This window comes from Nomascus leucogenys, chromosome 19, assembly GCF_006542625.1.
Source record: "Nomascus leucogenys isolate Asia chromosome 19, Asia_NLE_v1, whole genome shotgun sequence".
In the NCBI taxonomy this organism is placed as follows: domain Eukaryota; kingdom Metazoa; phylum Chordata; class Mammalia; order Primates; family Hylobatidae; genus Nomascus; species Nomascus leucogenys.
Genome location: NC_044399.1, coordinates 8,927,295 through 8,939,780, shown reverse-complemented (window position 1 = coordinate 8,939,780; position 12,486 = coordinate 8,927,295). Strand labels below are relative to the sequence as shown.

At 50.5% G+C, this 12,486-nt stretch overlaps 1 protein-coding gene across 2 annotated transcripts in view; it reads right to left on the bottom strand.

Moving 5' to 3' along the window:
- Positions 1 to 1,055: 1,055 nt before the first annotated feature.
- Positions 1,056 to 12,486, bottom strand: part of ASAP2 (ArfGAP with SH3 domain, ankyrin repeat and PH domain 2) — a 199,725-nt gene continuing 188,294 nt past the window's right edge. For both annotated transcript variants that reach the window (XM_030799579.1, XM_030799578.1), the window contains 4 exons: positions 7,478 to 7,527; positions 5,900 to 5,988; positions 5,334 to 5,456; positions 1,056 to 3,495 (listed from right to left, as the gene is read on the bottom strand). In XM_030799579.1, the coding sequence (XP_030655439.1) occupies positions 3,421 to 3,495; positions 5,334 to 5,456; positions 5,900 to 5,988; positions 7,478 to 7,527 (337 nt within the window). In that variant the 3' untranslated portion in view covers positions 1,056 to 3,420. The remainder of the gene's footprint in view (positions 3,496 to 5,333; positions 5,457 to 5,899; positions 5,989 to 7,477; positions 7,528 to 12,486) is intronic.

The following is a 12,486-nucleotide window of genomic DNA, read 5'->3' as shown; positions in this document are numbered from 1 at the left end:
AGGTGTCACAGAGGTCCACTCAGTGACACACACACACTGAAGGCCTGAGGAAGCCTAGGTGTCACAGAGGTCCACTCAGTGACACACACACTGAAGGCCTGAGGAAGCCTAGGTGTCACAGAGGTCCACTCAGTGACAAACACACACTGAAAGCCTGAGGAAGCCTAGGTGTCACAGAGGTCCACTCAGTGACACACACACACTGAAGGCCTGAGGAAGATTAGGTGTCACAGAGGTCCACTCAGTGACACACACACTGAAGGCCTGAGGAAGACTAGGTGTCACAGAGGTCCACTCAGTGACACACACACACTGAAGGCCTGAGGAAGATCAGGTGTCACAGAGGTCCACTCAGTGACAAACACACACTGAAGGCCTGAGGAAGATTAGGTGTCACAGAGGTCCACTCAGTGACACACACACACTGAAGGCCTGAGGAAGACTAGGTGTCACAGAGGTCCACTCAGTGACACACACACACTGAAGGCCTGAGGAAGAATAGGTGTCACAGAGGTCCACTCAGTGACACACACACACTGAAGGCCTGAGGAAGACAGGTGTCACAGAGGTCCACTCAGTGACAAACACACACTGAAGGCCTGAGGAAGATTAGGTGTCGTGTCACAGAGGTCCACTCAGTGACAAACACACACTGAAGGCCTGAGGAAGACTAGGTGTCACAGAGGTCCACTCAGTGACACACACACACTGAAGGCCTGAGGAAGACTGAGGACATGGGCTCAGTAGTGGCTTCCCAGTCGTGGTATCACTGGCGTGGACCTCTGTCCGGCAGAGGTGTGGACTGGAGACCAGGATTCATGCTGGTTTGGCACAGTGACATTGCCAACTTAAGACACACAAAGCAGATTTTCAGAAGTGTCTGGTCAAGATAACATGCTGGCCAACCACAATTCCTAGAGTTAAGAGAACCTTAAAAGATTACCGCTCATGCTAAAAGTAGTATGTAAGGATCCCATGTACAGTATGATAGTGTACTTTTTTTTAAAGGACTGTCAATATACAAAACTTTAAAGATTAAAAACATTAAAACCATGTCCATTTAAAAGTATTTTATTTTTTTCCAGTCAAATGACTAGTTAACAAGAAGAGTAAACTTATTAAACATGCTCTAATTATAAATCACTGCATTGAGGACAATGAAAATAATCAATTTCGGTTATACAATATATACAGTTGTGCTGCAACCAAAGTAATCAGGTGAATGAACTGAATATCATACATCTCAAAATAGCATCCTAAGCTGCATATCATGTTATCCACCCCTTAACAGATCACACAGTTACTCTTAGTCTGTGTACATATTCTGAGCCATCATCCCAGATCTGATGGAGACTGGCATGCAAAATGCCAGAATCCTGCAGCTGCAGTTCATGAAACATAAACTTTAAATATAAATAGATATCTACAATGTTTTTCTTTCTCTCAGTTGCTTTTTTTAATTTGCAAAGAGCAAATAACTAAGAAAGGATATTAGCAGGGTCGTTAATATAATTTCTCCTCTGGTAAGAGTACTATTAGTTACTGCACAATAGCACCAAATTGTAGACTGGAAAAATATTTCCTAGGTATTTATGTACCAGTGAACCTGACAGATTAGTTTGGGACTGGAGTTCTAATGTTGATATGAATCAACTTTATTCCTTATATAGCTGGCACCAGGTGGTCAAAAGGCTGACTATAAAATACAGATGCAGGAGGATTGTTAAAATAGACATAAGTGCACTGTGCAAAATACATCTGTTTACTTAAATCTATGAGAAAATTAAATGAAGGGTTCAAACAACAGAAATTAACAATTAGTGAAAACAGATGTAGTGCTTTAAAAAACAACAACAACAACAAAAAAAACTACAGATCTAACACATTTTTACCCGGAACTTTGAAAGGCAAAAAGCGATTGCTATACAACATCATAAAACATTCCAGTTTGTTCTGTCTTCCTTTATAACAACAACAAAAAGTACAATGCCAAAAAAAAAAAAACTCTACACAGTCTTGCATAATAAAGACAAGCTGCTTCAATCAAATGCACCAACACAACAAATGCAGTTAACAGCATTGCTGCCTCACTTTCCAAGCCTATACTCAAATTTATTCCTTTACTTTTGTTAAAAGTCCAAGTGGGTATCATATGCCTATTTATTCTCAAAGTGTCAAAATTTCCAATATTCCTACTATGAATCTTACCCTCACAATTACTAAATAGAGGTATGACAGTCAAGTTCATCAAACTAATGAGTTTTGGTTTTATAATAGACAACCTAATCCCCCTACTACCACCCCAAGTAGCTTAAGAATCATATGATGGCCTTAAATAGTAAAAACTGGGATGTTTGGGAGTATTATCTGGGACCTATATATTTCTGGTATGTTCTTGATTATAAACAGATGGACAGATTCAATTTCAAGACAGTGTGACTACCATTCCTGTTGGAGTATTATATAAATACAAGACACTAAACTGAGTAAACATTCTCATGGGCTAGAAGGGAAGGCAGTGGTACACTCAGTAGGAAACAGCAAGTGATGCATTAATACAGCGTGGTCTGTGCCACAGAATTCTACTGTGTACAGTTGCTTTCTGTGTGATTCAGGAAGTTCAAGAAGGCGAATTCCAAAACACCTAAAGCATATAAACTAATTTAAAAGAACTGTTTTGCAATCCATCATCCTTAGTTTTTAACCAAATTCAGGAAATGCAGTTTTATATAACCTGGAACGGAATGAACTGTAGTTACCCTACGTTGTCATAAACCATCAGTAGTTTTGTTAAGTATGAATTGTTCACAACAGGTTATACATACATGCAGAATATAATGATAGCTGCAACCTCACAAATTAGGGCTAGAAAGTACAATGCTAATGTGTAAATTTCCAAGTTGCTTTTTAAACACTGGGTGGATTTCAAAGGAATATGTGTCTTTAAAGGTGAACTGATGGCATTTTATCGAGAAAGTTCAGAGCTGGGCTATGGACTTCTGAAGCAGCAGTTGACTGGCCGCCTAAATAATTGTGCTAAAGGTCACCAACTCCAGAACTGGGCCAAGGAATGCAGGAAGAATTTATTTCCAATACCCTTAATGCAAACATTTTTAGGGTTAGCTAATTCCATAGAGGCAGGATCTTGATAATGTATAATAGTTAAAAGAACTTTTCAGTTCACCTGTTGGGAAATTCAGCTTTTCCTAATAAATGCATAGCAATGTTTCATGAAAACCACAAATTATAAAAACAATTATTGATATGTAAAAATTGCGTCTGAGTTTTTAAAACAGAGCAGTGGCATTAGAGAACGTGGGCTACCGTACAAACAGTTCATGAAACTGGTTATCTGGCAAGAGTTTTGGTACCAATAACGAAACAGGAACACAACTGTTAATGCTTTTGTTCAGTAGCAATTCAGTCAGCGATAAAGTGCACAAATGACACCGGGAATGCGCCTTTGCGACCAGGATCTCCATCAATGTGGCCAATCTGAAACGGAGAAAAGTGTAGGTTGTTATTAAAATTCCAAATATTGGTGGAAACTTTGAAGAGCATTACAATTACATAGAGCGTTTGGTGGAAAAAAGCAAGATTGGTTCAGAAGACTCTCTTCTGACAAGGAACTACTTAGGTAAAATATCCAAACGATTTTTGTCCTTTTTTCCTCACCACATTTCAAACAGTGCAGGGCTCTCCTGTGTGAGGAGCTCTTCCCAGCCATGTCTCAGATGTTCACTCGTGGGGATGGCCACCCCCACCTGTTCTTGGGAGGCACACAGGTCAGCTGTCTGACCACTACTTCCCGCTTGCCTTTTTTGAATGAATGAATGAACTGAGTGTCACAAGCCTGTGAGCTGCAACGTCACCGAAAGTGGCAAAGGTGTAAAAGTTGGCCCCATTTCAATGAGTCAAGCACTTGTGGAAGGCTTCACTCTATCCACTTATGTTCCCTCTTGGGTAGATACATAAATTATATCCAAATATGATCTCAAGAGTGTAAATGATGTAGGCAAATACAAGGCTAAAAACAGCCAAAATATGACTGACGGGCTTTTTGTGGAGTGGGTGGGGGGGCGCTGTGGTTATGGGCAACTTCTGTTTTCTCCTTTATGCCCTCTATTTTCCAGTTTTGGAAATGAGCAGGTATTTTCCACATGGCTAAGCCCGTGGTCAGGTTGGCGCCCCGTCCGGATGGTCGGTTGTAGGCAACTGTGGGAGCCGGCTGGCTCCCGAGTAGCTGGGATTACAGGTGCCTGCCACCACACCTAGCTAATTTTTTGTATTTTTAGTAGAGAATCATGTTGGCCAGGCTGGTCTCGAACTCCTGACCTCAAGTGTTCCACCTGCCTCGGCCTCCCAAAGTGCTGGGATTATGGGCGTGAGCCACCGCACCCAGTCCACAGACACTTTTAATCCATTAAGGGCAAACGAGGCCACAGGAAAGACCAGTGAACCCAGCTCTGCCAAAAGGCAGTGCTGCCTGGCCCTGAGCTCATAGCGCCTCTGGAGGCTGGAGACATGCAGTTTAAACGCCAGTGGGAGCTCTGAGGAACAGTGACTAAAGACAGTGTCCACACTCCTTGCACTTGACACAGCAGTCCCCCTAAATCCTGTGAGCTCCCGGCTGAACTGTGTGCTCTGGGCTCAGCTGTGGAGCTGTGCCGCTTGCGTCTGCTGTGTGGTGGGCGCAGCCTGGGGCTTTCTGTCCCATTCAAGCCGGTTCATCCACCGCCCTCGCTGTATGCGGCTGCCGCTTAGTGGGTGCTCACAGATCATCTGCACCAGACTGTGTGTGTGACCTCCCTTTCACAGATGATCCCACTAATGCTTAAAGATAAAAGCAACCTGCCCCAAGCCACCAGCCCCTGAGTGGCCAAGTCTGAATTCTTAGGTGGCCGGCACTCATCTTGCTCCCACATCCTGCTGGACGCCTGGGCGGCCACAGCTTGTTTCAGGACCAGACTCGGGCCTGGGGCTCTGCGCTCTAGGTCAGCTCTTTCCAGACACCCGATTCCACTAATCCAGCAATGGGGGGTGATGACCTAGAAACTCAAGACCTCAAAATGAAGGAGTCTCATTTCAGGCCCTCATGGCTGCTGTGGAAACTGCACCCTAACAGGGAAGGAAGCCACCCTGGGGAATAATCAGGCCTGCTCAGAAGGGGGTGTCCATGGAGGAAGCAACTCCTGAGGATGCTAAGAGGCAGAGGCACCAGGAACCACGTCTGGACTGCTCAGGCTGAGAAAACCTCACCTGCGAGCCGGTTTCTCCAGCCAGGTGGATGCGGCTCAGCCGCCAGGAACCTCCCAGGCCCACCCTTGACTCACCCACCACTCCTGGTCCTCCTCCCCGTCCACGATGATCACATCCCCCTCGGAGAAGGTCAGCTCGTCGGGGTTGTCAGCCACGCAGTTATAGAGCGCTTTCACCCGCTTAGGCTTCAACCTGGTCTGTGTCAGGAGTGGGAACGAAGGTTAGTGTGGCTACAGGCCTCAGCTCTCAGGGCAGAGAGCTCAAGCACCCTGCCTCCCCTGGTCTCAGGAGTCCCGTACCCAGGCCTGAGAAGCCTGCAGATGCCAAGGTGAGGCAGGTCAATGCAGCTCAGGAGCCAGGGAGAGAAAACGGAAGAGCTCCCCACCAAGCAGAAAGAAGGGGCCAAGAGCTGGGAAACGAAGCGGCCGGGGCAGGGTACTCTGAGTGGGCCCATCCTGGAGCTGCGGCGGGAGGGACAAACCCACCAGCTGCCCAGATCCAAGCAATCAGGTACCAAGAAGACCCCTGCCCTGCCCCAACCAAGGGAAGAGGGGAAGGCTTGCTTCCCCTGAGCCCTTGTGAAACCACCTGCACCCCCCTGGCTAGAGCAGAGAGGCAGGAAAGGGGGCTCATCACTTACTGCCTGCGACTTCCTAGGCATGGGTGCAGGGGGCTGCAGGACCATAGCATTGGGCAGAGGACCCAGAGCTTCTGTTGCAGAGAGATCCACTGTAGGGCAAAAATGAAGCAACTTAAGACATCCCATCAATCATAACCATGAGATGTAAACAATGTACAAGCCACAGGGTGTGTGTGAAGCAGGTTTCCCCAGGTGTTCCCATCTGTTGAGGGAAAAGGGAACCTTCTGACTTGGATGCAGCCCTTGCAGAGCCTGTGTGGCAGCAAGTGTCCCCAGTGAGCCCACCATGTCAGCAGGAGGGGACAGGGTGAGGGGCCCCAGGAGTGAGCTGCTCAGGAGCAGGGGTCTCAGAGGCCGAGGGAGGGGGGGAGGATGGCAGGAGGGAGGAGGGAGGATGGCAGGAGGGAGGAGAGAGGGAAGGAAGAGGGAGGAAGGCAGGAGGGAGGAGGGAGGTGGGGGGGGCATGAGGGAGGAGGGAGGTGGGGGGGCAGGAGGGAGGAGGGAGGTAGGGGGAGGAGGAGAGGGGTGGAGGAAGGCAGGTGGCAGCGGAGGAAGGCATGAGATGGGGGGAGGGAAGGGGAGAGGAGGGGAAGGGAGCAGAGGAGGAAGGCAGGAATAGGGGAGGGGGAAGGAGGGGAGGGGGAGGAGGGGAGGGGGAGGGAGGGGAGGGGAGGGGGAGGGGGAGGAGGGGAGGGGGAAGGAGGGGAGGGGGAGGGGGAAGGAGAGGAAGGGGGAGGGGGCAGGAGGGAGGGGCAAGAGGGGAGGGGGCAGGAGGTAGGGGGAGGGGGGAAGGAGGGGGGAGGCGGGAAGGAGAGGGGGAAGGAAGGGAGGGGGGCAGGGGGGCAGGAGGGGAGGGGCAGGGGGAAGGAGGGAGGGGGCAGGCAGGGAGGGGGCAGGGGGGAGGAGGGGAGGAGGGGAGGGGGAGGAGGGGAGGGGGAGGAGGGGAGGGGGGAGGAGGGAGGGGGCAGGAGGGAGGAGGAGAGGGGGGCAGGATGGGAGGGGGCAGGAGGGGAGGATGGGAGGGGGGCAGGAGGGGAGGAGGGGAGGGGGCAGGAGGGAGGGGGAGGAGGGAGGAGGGGGGGCAGGAGGGGAGGGGGGGGGCAGGAGGGGAGGAGGGGAGGGGGCAGGAGGGGAGGAGGGGAGGGGGCAGGAGGGGAGGAGGGGAGGGGGCAGGAGGGGAGGAGGGGAGGGGGAGGAGGGGAGGGGGCAGGAGGGAGGGGGACAGGAGGGGAGGGGGACAGGAGGGGAGGGGGACAGGAGGGGAGGAGGGAGGGGACAGGAGGGGAGGAGGGGAGGGGGCAGGAGGGGAGGAGGGGAGGAGGGGAGGGGGCAGGAGGGGAGGAGGGGAGGGAGGGGCAGGAGGGGAGGAGGGGAGGAGGGGAGGGGGCAGGAGGGGGGAGGAGGGGAGGAAGGGAGGGGGGCAGGAGGGGAGGAGGGGAGGGGGCAGGAGGGGTGGAGGGCTGTGGAATGGCAGACAGCTGGGCCCTCCCTCAGGCCTGACCACCTGGCAGAGAATGTCCCCCACATTGCCCCCATGGACCAAGCAGAAACAAACTCAGTCCCAAATTAAATAATTACCAGGTCCTCTTGGTTGGCCTTTGTTGGTCAGTGGGGTGGACTTGTCAGCCCTACAAAGACAGGGAAAAAGTAGATTTACTGCCACCTGAGGGTACCTGCCCCTTTCTCATGCCCTTTTATCAGAGAATCTTCTGAGTTCAAGCTCAGAGTGTGTGAGGTGGTTTCCTCCACTGTCACTTAGCTGTCTCTTTTTTATGGGAAAAGGAAGAATGAGAGGCCCTGAGGAAATTGCTAGATTCAACGTTTCTGATCCTAAAGCCAGGGCTTTTCCAGAGCACTCTGTCCACGTGAGCCTGCTGCCGATGGCCAGGGTCTGGAGCGATGCTGGGCACTGGCCACTGGCCCCGCCCCAAGTCTGCTCAGCCCCTTCCCTGCCTTGGTCCCATCACATGAAAGGGCAGGGCTGAACCTTAACCTCAGGCCCAGATGGCTCTGCCAGGACGGGTCCGAGCACTCTGGGGGTCAGCGCTGTCCATGCCTCTGCGGTCCCTGCTTCTGGGAACCAATGTGGCTGACCACGGGCTCAAGCCCCATTCATGAGCCTCTGGGCCAGCACACCCCAAAGCCACAAGGTAGAAATGCACGACTGAGGAAGTAGTTCTCAGGGTTGGCAGAGAGGGGTCCCTCAGCTTGAACCTGCCACCTGGCAGCCCTGGATAAATGGGTTGTGGAGGGTCAGCACTTTCATCTGCAAAAGGTGTGACACAAGATCCGTCAACTCCAGAGCTAAGGACCAGTGCCACTGGCTTCAGCTCCCCGGTGGGTCTCCTGGACCTAGCATAAAGCCAGGCACAGGACTGGGGCTGGAGAAGCAGAAGAGGAAGAACAGGGCGGAAAGGAAGGGGAAGGAAAGGATGGGATTCTTTCCACTGTACACTCCCATCTGTGACACTCCCTTTGCTGCTCGGAATGAACCTTGTCTGACTTTGATGCTTGCAGTCCCAGAATGAAGGGAGAGAAAACATCCACACGGGTTTTGCTCATACTCTGAATGAACTGAAAAGGAACTCTGTTTTATTCCATAAAACAAAGACCCCTCCCATTTGACCCGTCTAGCCATTTGTTTTCCATCAATGTCTCTGGGTGTAAATGTCTCTGCAGACATCATTACACTGACCTGGCTGACCCCTTAGCCTGCAGTCATCCCTAACTACAGAACACTCGCAGGGAAGGCCTGATCCTCTGGGACAGCAGTGAGCAGACTTTTTCTTTGAAGAGGCAAATAGTAAACTTTTTAGGCTTTGTGAATTTTTTTTTTCTTTTTTTTTTTTTTTTGATATGGAGTCTCTCACTGTCACCTGGGTTAGAGTGCAGTGGCACAATCTCGGCTCACTGCAACCTCTGCCACCCGGGTTCAAGCAATTCTCCTGCCTCAGCCTCCCGAGTAGCTGGAATTACAGGTGTGCACCACCACACACAGCTAATTTTTTTGTATTTTCAGTAGAGACGAGATTTCACCATGTTGGCCAGGCTGGTCTCAAACTCCTGACCTCAGGTGATCCGCCCACCTCGGCCTCCCAAAGTGCTGGGATTACAGGCGTGAGGCACTGCGTCTGGACTTTGTGTTTGTTTTTTGAGTCAGGGTCCTGCCCTATTACCCAAGCTCGAGTGCAGTGAAGCAATCAGTTGACTGCAGCCTCGAACTCCTGGGGTCAAGGGATCCTCCCGCTTCAGCCTCCTGAGTAGTTGGGACTACAGGTGCACGCCACCATGCTTGGCTAACTTTCAAAATTTTTTGTAAAGACATGGTCTCACTATGTTTTCCAGGCTGCTCTCGAACTCCTAGTCTCAAGCAATCCTCCTGCCTCGGCCTCCCAAAGCTCTGGGATTACAGGTGTGAGCCACTGCACCCAGCTGGCTTTGTGGATTCTAGCATCTGTTTCAAGTATTCAACTCTGCCACTGTGGTGTGAAAGCAGCCCCAGACTGCATAGACAAACAAGTGTGGCTGATGTTCCAATAATATTTTATGAGCACTGAAATGAATCTCACACAATTTTCATGCGCCATAAAATACCCTTTTGAGGCCGGGCGCGGTGGCTCACGCCTGTAATCCCAGCACTTTGGGAGGCTGAGGAGGGCAGATCATGAGGTCAGGAGATCGAGACCATCCTAGCTAACATGGTGAAACCTCGTCTCTACTAAAAATATAAAAAATTAGCTGGGCGTGGTGGCAGGCGCCTGTCATCCCAGCTACTCGGGAGGCTGAGGCAGGAGAATGGTGTGAACCCAGGAGGCAGAGCTTGCAGTGAGCAGAGATCGAGCCACTGCACTCCAGCCTGGGCGAGAGAGCGAGACACCGTCTCAAAAAAAAAATCCTTTTGATTTTTTTCCCAACCAATTACAAGCATAAAAGCCATTCTTAGTTCTTAGTTCATGGCCCTAAAAAACAGGCAGCAGGCTGGATGTGGCCTGTGAGCCATAGTTTGCTGACCCCTACCCTGAGAGAATGGGTGTGAAATTCCCATTTATACCAGAGACAAAATCACTGGTGGTGGGGGAGGGATAGCATCCTTTACAAAGAGAATGTGCCGGTGGATTCCTTTAGAGTCAGAACTCCACTGGGCACTGACGACATGATTCCGCCCATCCTCGTCTGTCCTGGGTAACTCTAACCTCATTTGCCCTGCTTCCCTTTTTCCTGCCTGTCAGGTCTGAAACCAGGTAAAATTGTGTTCGAGAGGAAACCTGCCCAGCTCCCCCGAGCTAGAACGCTTCTGAGAACAAGGAACCTGCACCTCACAACTGACATCCAGAGTTCTCAGAGTCCCAATAACTGCTGGGAGCTGATGGCTCCTTAGCCAGGACTTCAACACATGATTTGTTTGTCTTGAAAAACAGCAGCATGGAAAGCGTAAATCCCAGGGAGTCATAAGGGAAGGCAGAAGAGAGCCCAGAAGCCAAGGGAAGCATGGCCTGTGGCCACTTTGGTGTAGAGGCAGAAATAATTAGCACTGGAAAGCCCATTCATTACAGCATAATTCAGTAGCTGTTTAAGACTAGGAAGGCACAGATATGCATATTTTATTTTTCTTTTTTTGAGACGGAATCTGGCTCTGTTGCCCAGGCTGGAGTGCAGTGGTGTGATCTCGGCTCACTGCAACCTCCGCCTCCTGGGTTCAAGTGATTCTCTGGCCTCTGCCTCCCAAATAGCTGGGATTACAGGTGTGTGCCACCACGCCCGGCTAATTTTTGTATTTTTAGTAGAGACAGGGTTTTGCCATGTTGGCCATGCAGGTCTTGAACTCTTGGCTTCAAGTGATCCACCCACCTTGGCCTCCCAAAGTGCTGGGATTGTAGGTGTGAGCCACTGCGCCCAGCCCTGCATATTATATTTTAGAAAGTTATCTTGCAAAGTAGCATTTAAAAAGTTTTGGGAGTCTTCTGGTTGAAATGGCAGATTTAAGTATATTTACTTCCACTTCTTCCCAAGGAAAAGGATTTTTAAAAATTAAACCTAAAAGGCCGGGCGCGGTGGCTCAAGCCTGTAATCCTAGCACTTTGGGAGGCTGAGGTGGGCGGATCACGAGGTCAGGAGTTCGAGACCATCCTGGCCAACATAGTGAAACCCTGTCTCTACTAAAAATACAAAAAAAAATTAGCAGGGTGTGGTGGCGGGCGCCTGTAGTCCCAGCTACTCGGGAGGCTGAGGCAGGAGAATGGTGTGAACCCGGGAGGCGGAGCTTGCAGTCAGCCGAGATGGTGCCACTGCACTCCAGCCTGGGGGACAGAGCCAGACTCTGTCTCCAAAAAAAAAAAAAAAAAAATTAAACCTAAAAGAGGTGAGGCACAGTGCCTCATGCCTGTAATCCCAGCACTTTGAAAGGCCAAGGTGAGAGGACTGCTTGAGCCCAGGAGTTCGAGACCAGCCTGGGCAACATAAGGAGACCCCCCACCTCTACAAAATATAAAAATAAATTAACTGGGCATGGTGCATGGTGGTGCGTGCCTGTAGTCCCAGCTATGCGGAGGCTGAGGCGGGAGGATCACCTGAGCCCAGGAGGTCGAGGCTGCAGTGAACCATGATTGCACCACTGTACTCCAGCCTGGGCAACACAGTGAAAGATAAATCACAGTCAACCTAGTTGATCTCAGGAATGGAATCCCACTCCAGCAGTGAGGAAGGCCCTGAAATGCTCCTATCTGTAGCCCTGAAGTGTCCTCAGAAGGCTCAGGACCCTCTGGAAAGGGAGAAAGGCAAGGTAGTAAGAAAAAGAATTAGCCAAAAATCTGTTTGAGGTGCTCCTGAATCCCTGGAATCTGAGTAGCCTTAGCCGCTGTCCTGCCCAACCTACTAAGGACAGGAAGCTTCTATTCTTGGAGAGGGCACAACGGATGGTGTCTGGACGGGGGATACCAGGTGCGGCTATTGGGAATATCTTGAAAAACAGAGGGACTGAGTAAAAGTTTAACTTTATTTCTCTACTCCTAAAAAACTTCAGGGATGGGCTGGGCACAGTGGCTCACACCTGTAATCCCAGCACTTTGGGAGGCCGAGGAGGGCAGATCATGAGGTCAGGAGATCGAGACCATCCTGGCTAACCCGGTGAAATCCAATCTCTACTAAAAACATTAAAAAAAATTAGCCAGGTGTGGTGGCAGGCAACTGTAGTCCCAGCTACTTGGGAGTCTGAGGCAGGAGAATGGTGTGAACCCGGGAAGCGGAGCTTGCAGTGAGCCAAGATCGTGCCACTGCACTCCAGCCTAGACGACAGAGTGAGACTCCATCTCAAAAAAAAAAAAAAAAGGGTAGTGCAGGGATTACAGATGTGGGCCATGGTGCCTAGTCTCCAAATTCTTTATTTTTTTATTTTTGAGATGGAGTTTCGCTCTTGTTGCCCAGGCTGGAGTGCAATGGCGCAATCTCGGCTCCCTGCAACCTCCGCCTCCTGGGTTCAAGAGATTCTCCTGCCTCAGCCTCCTGAATAGCTGGGATTACAGGTGCCCGCCACCAAGCCCAGCTAATTTTTTTGTATTTTTAGTAGAGATGGGGTTTTGCCACGTTGGCCA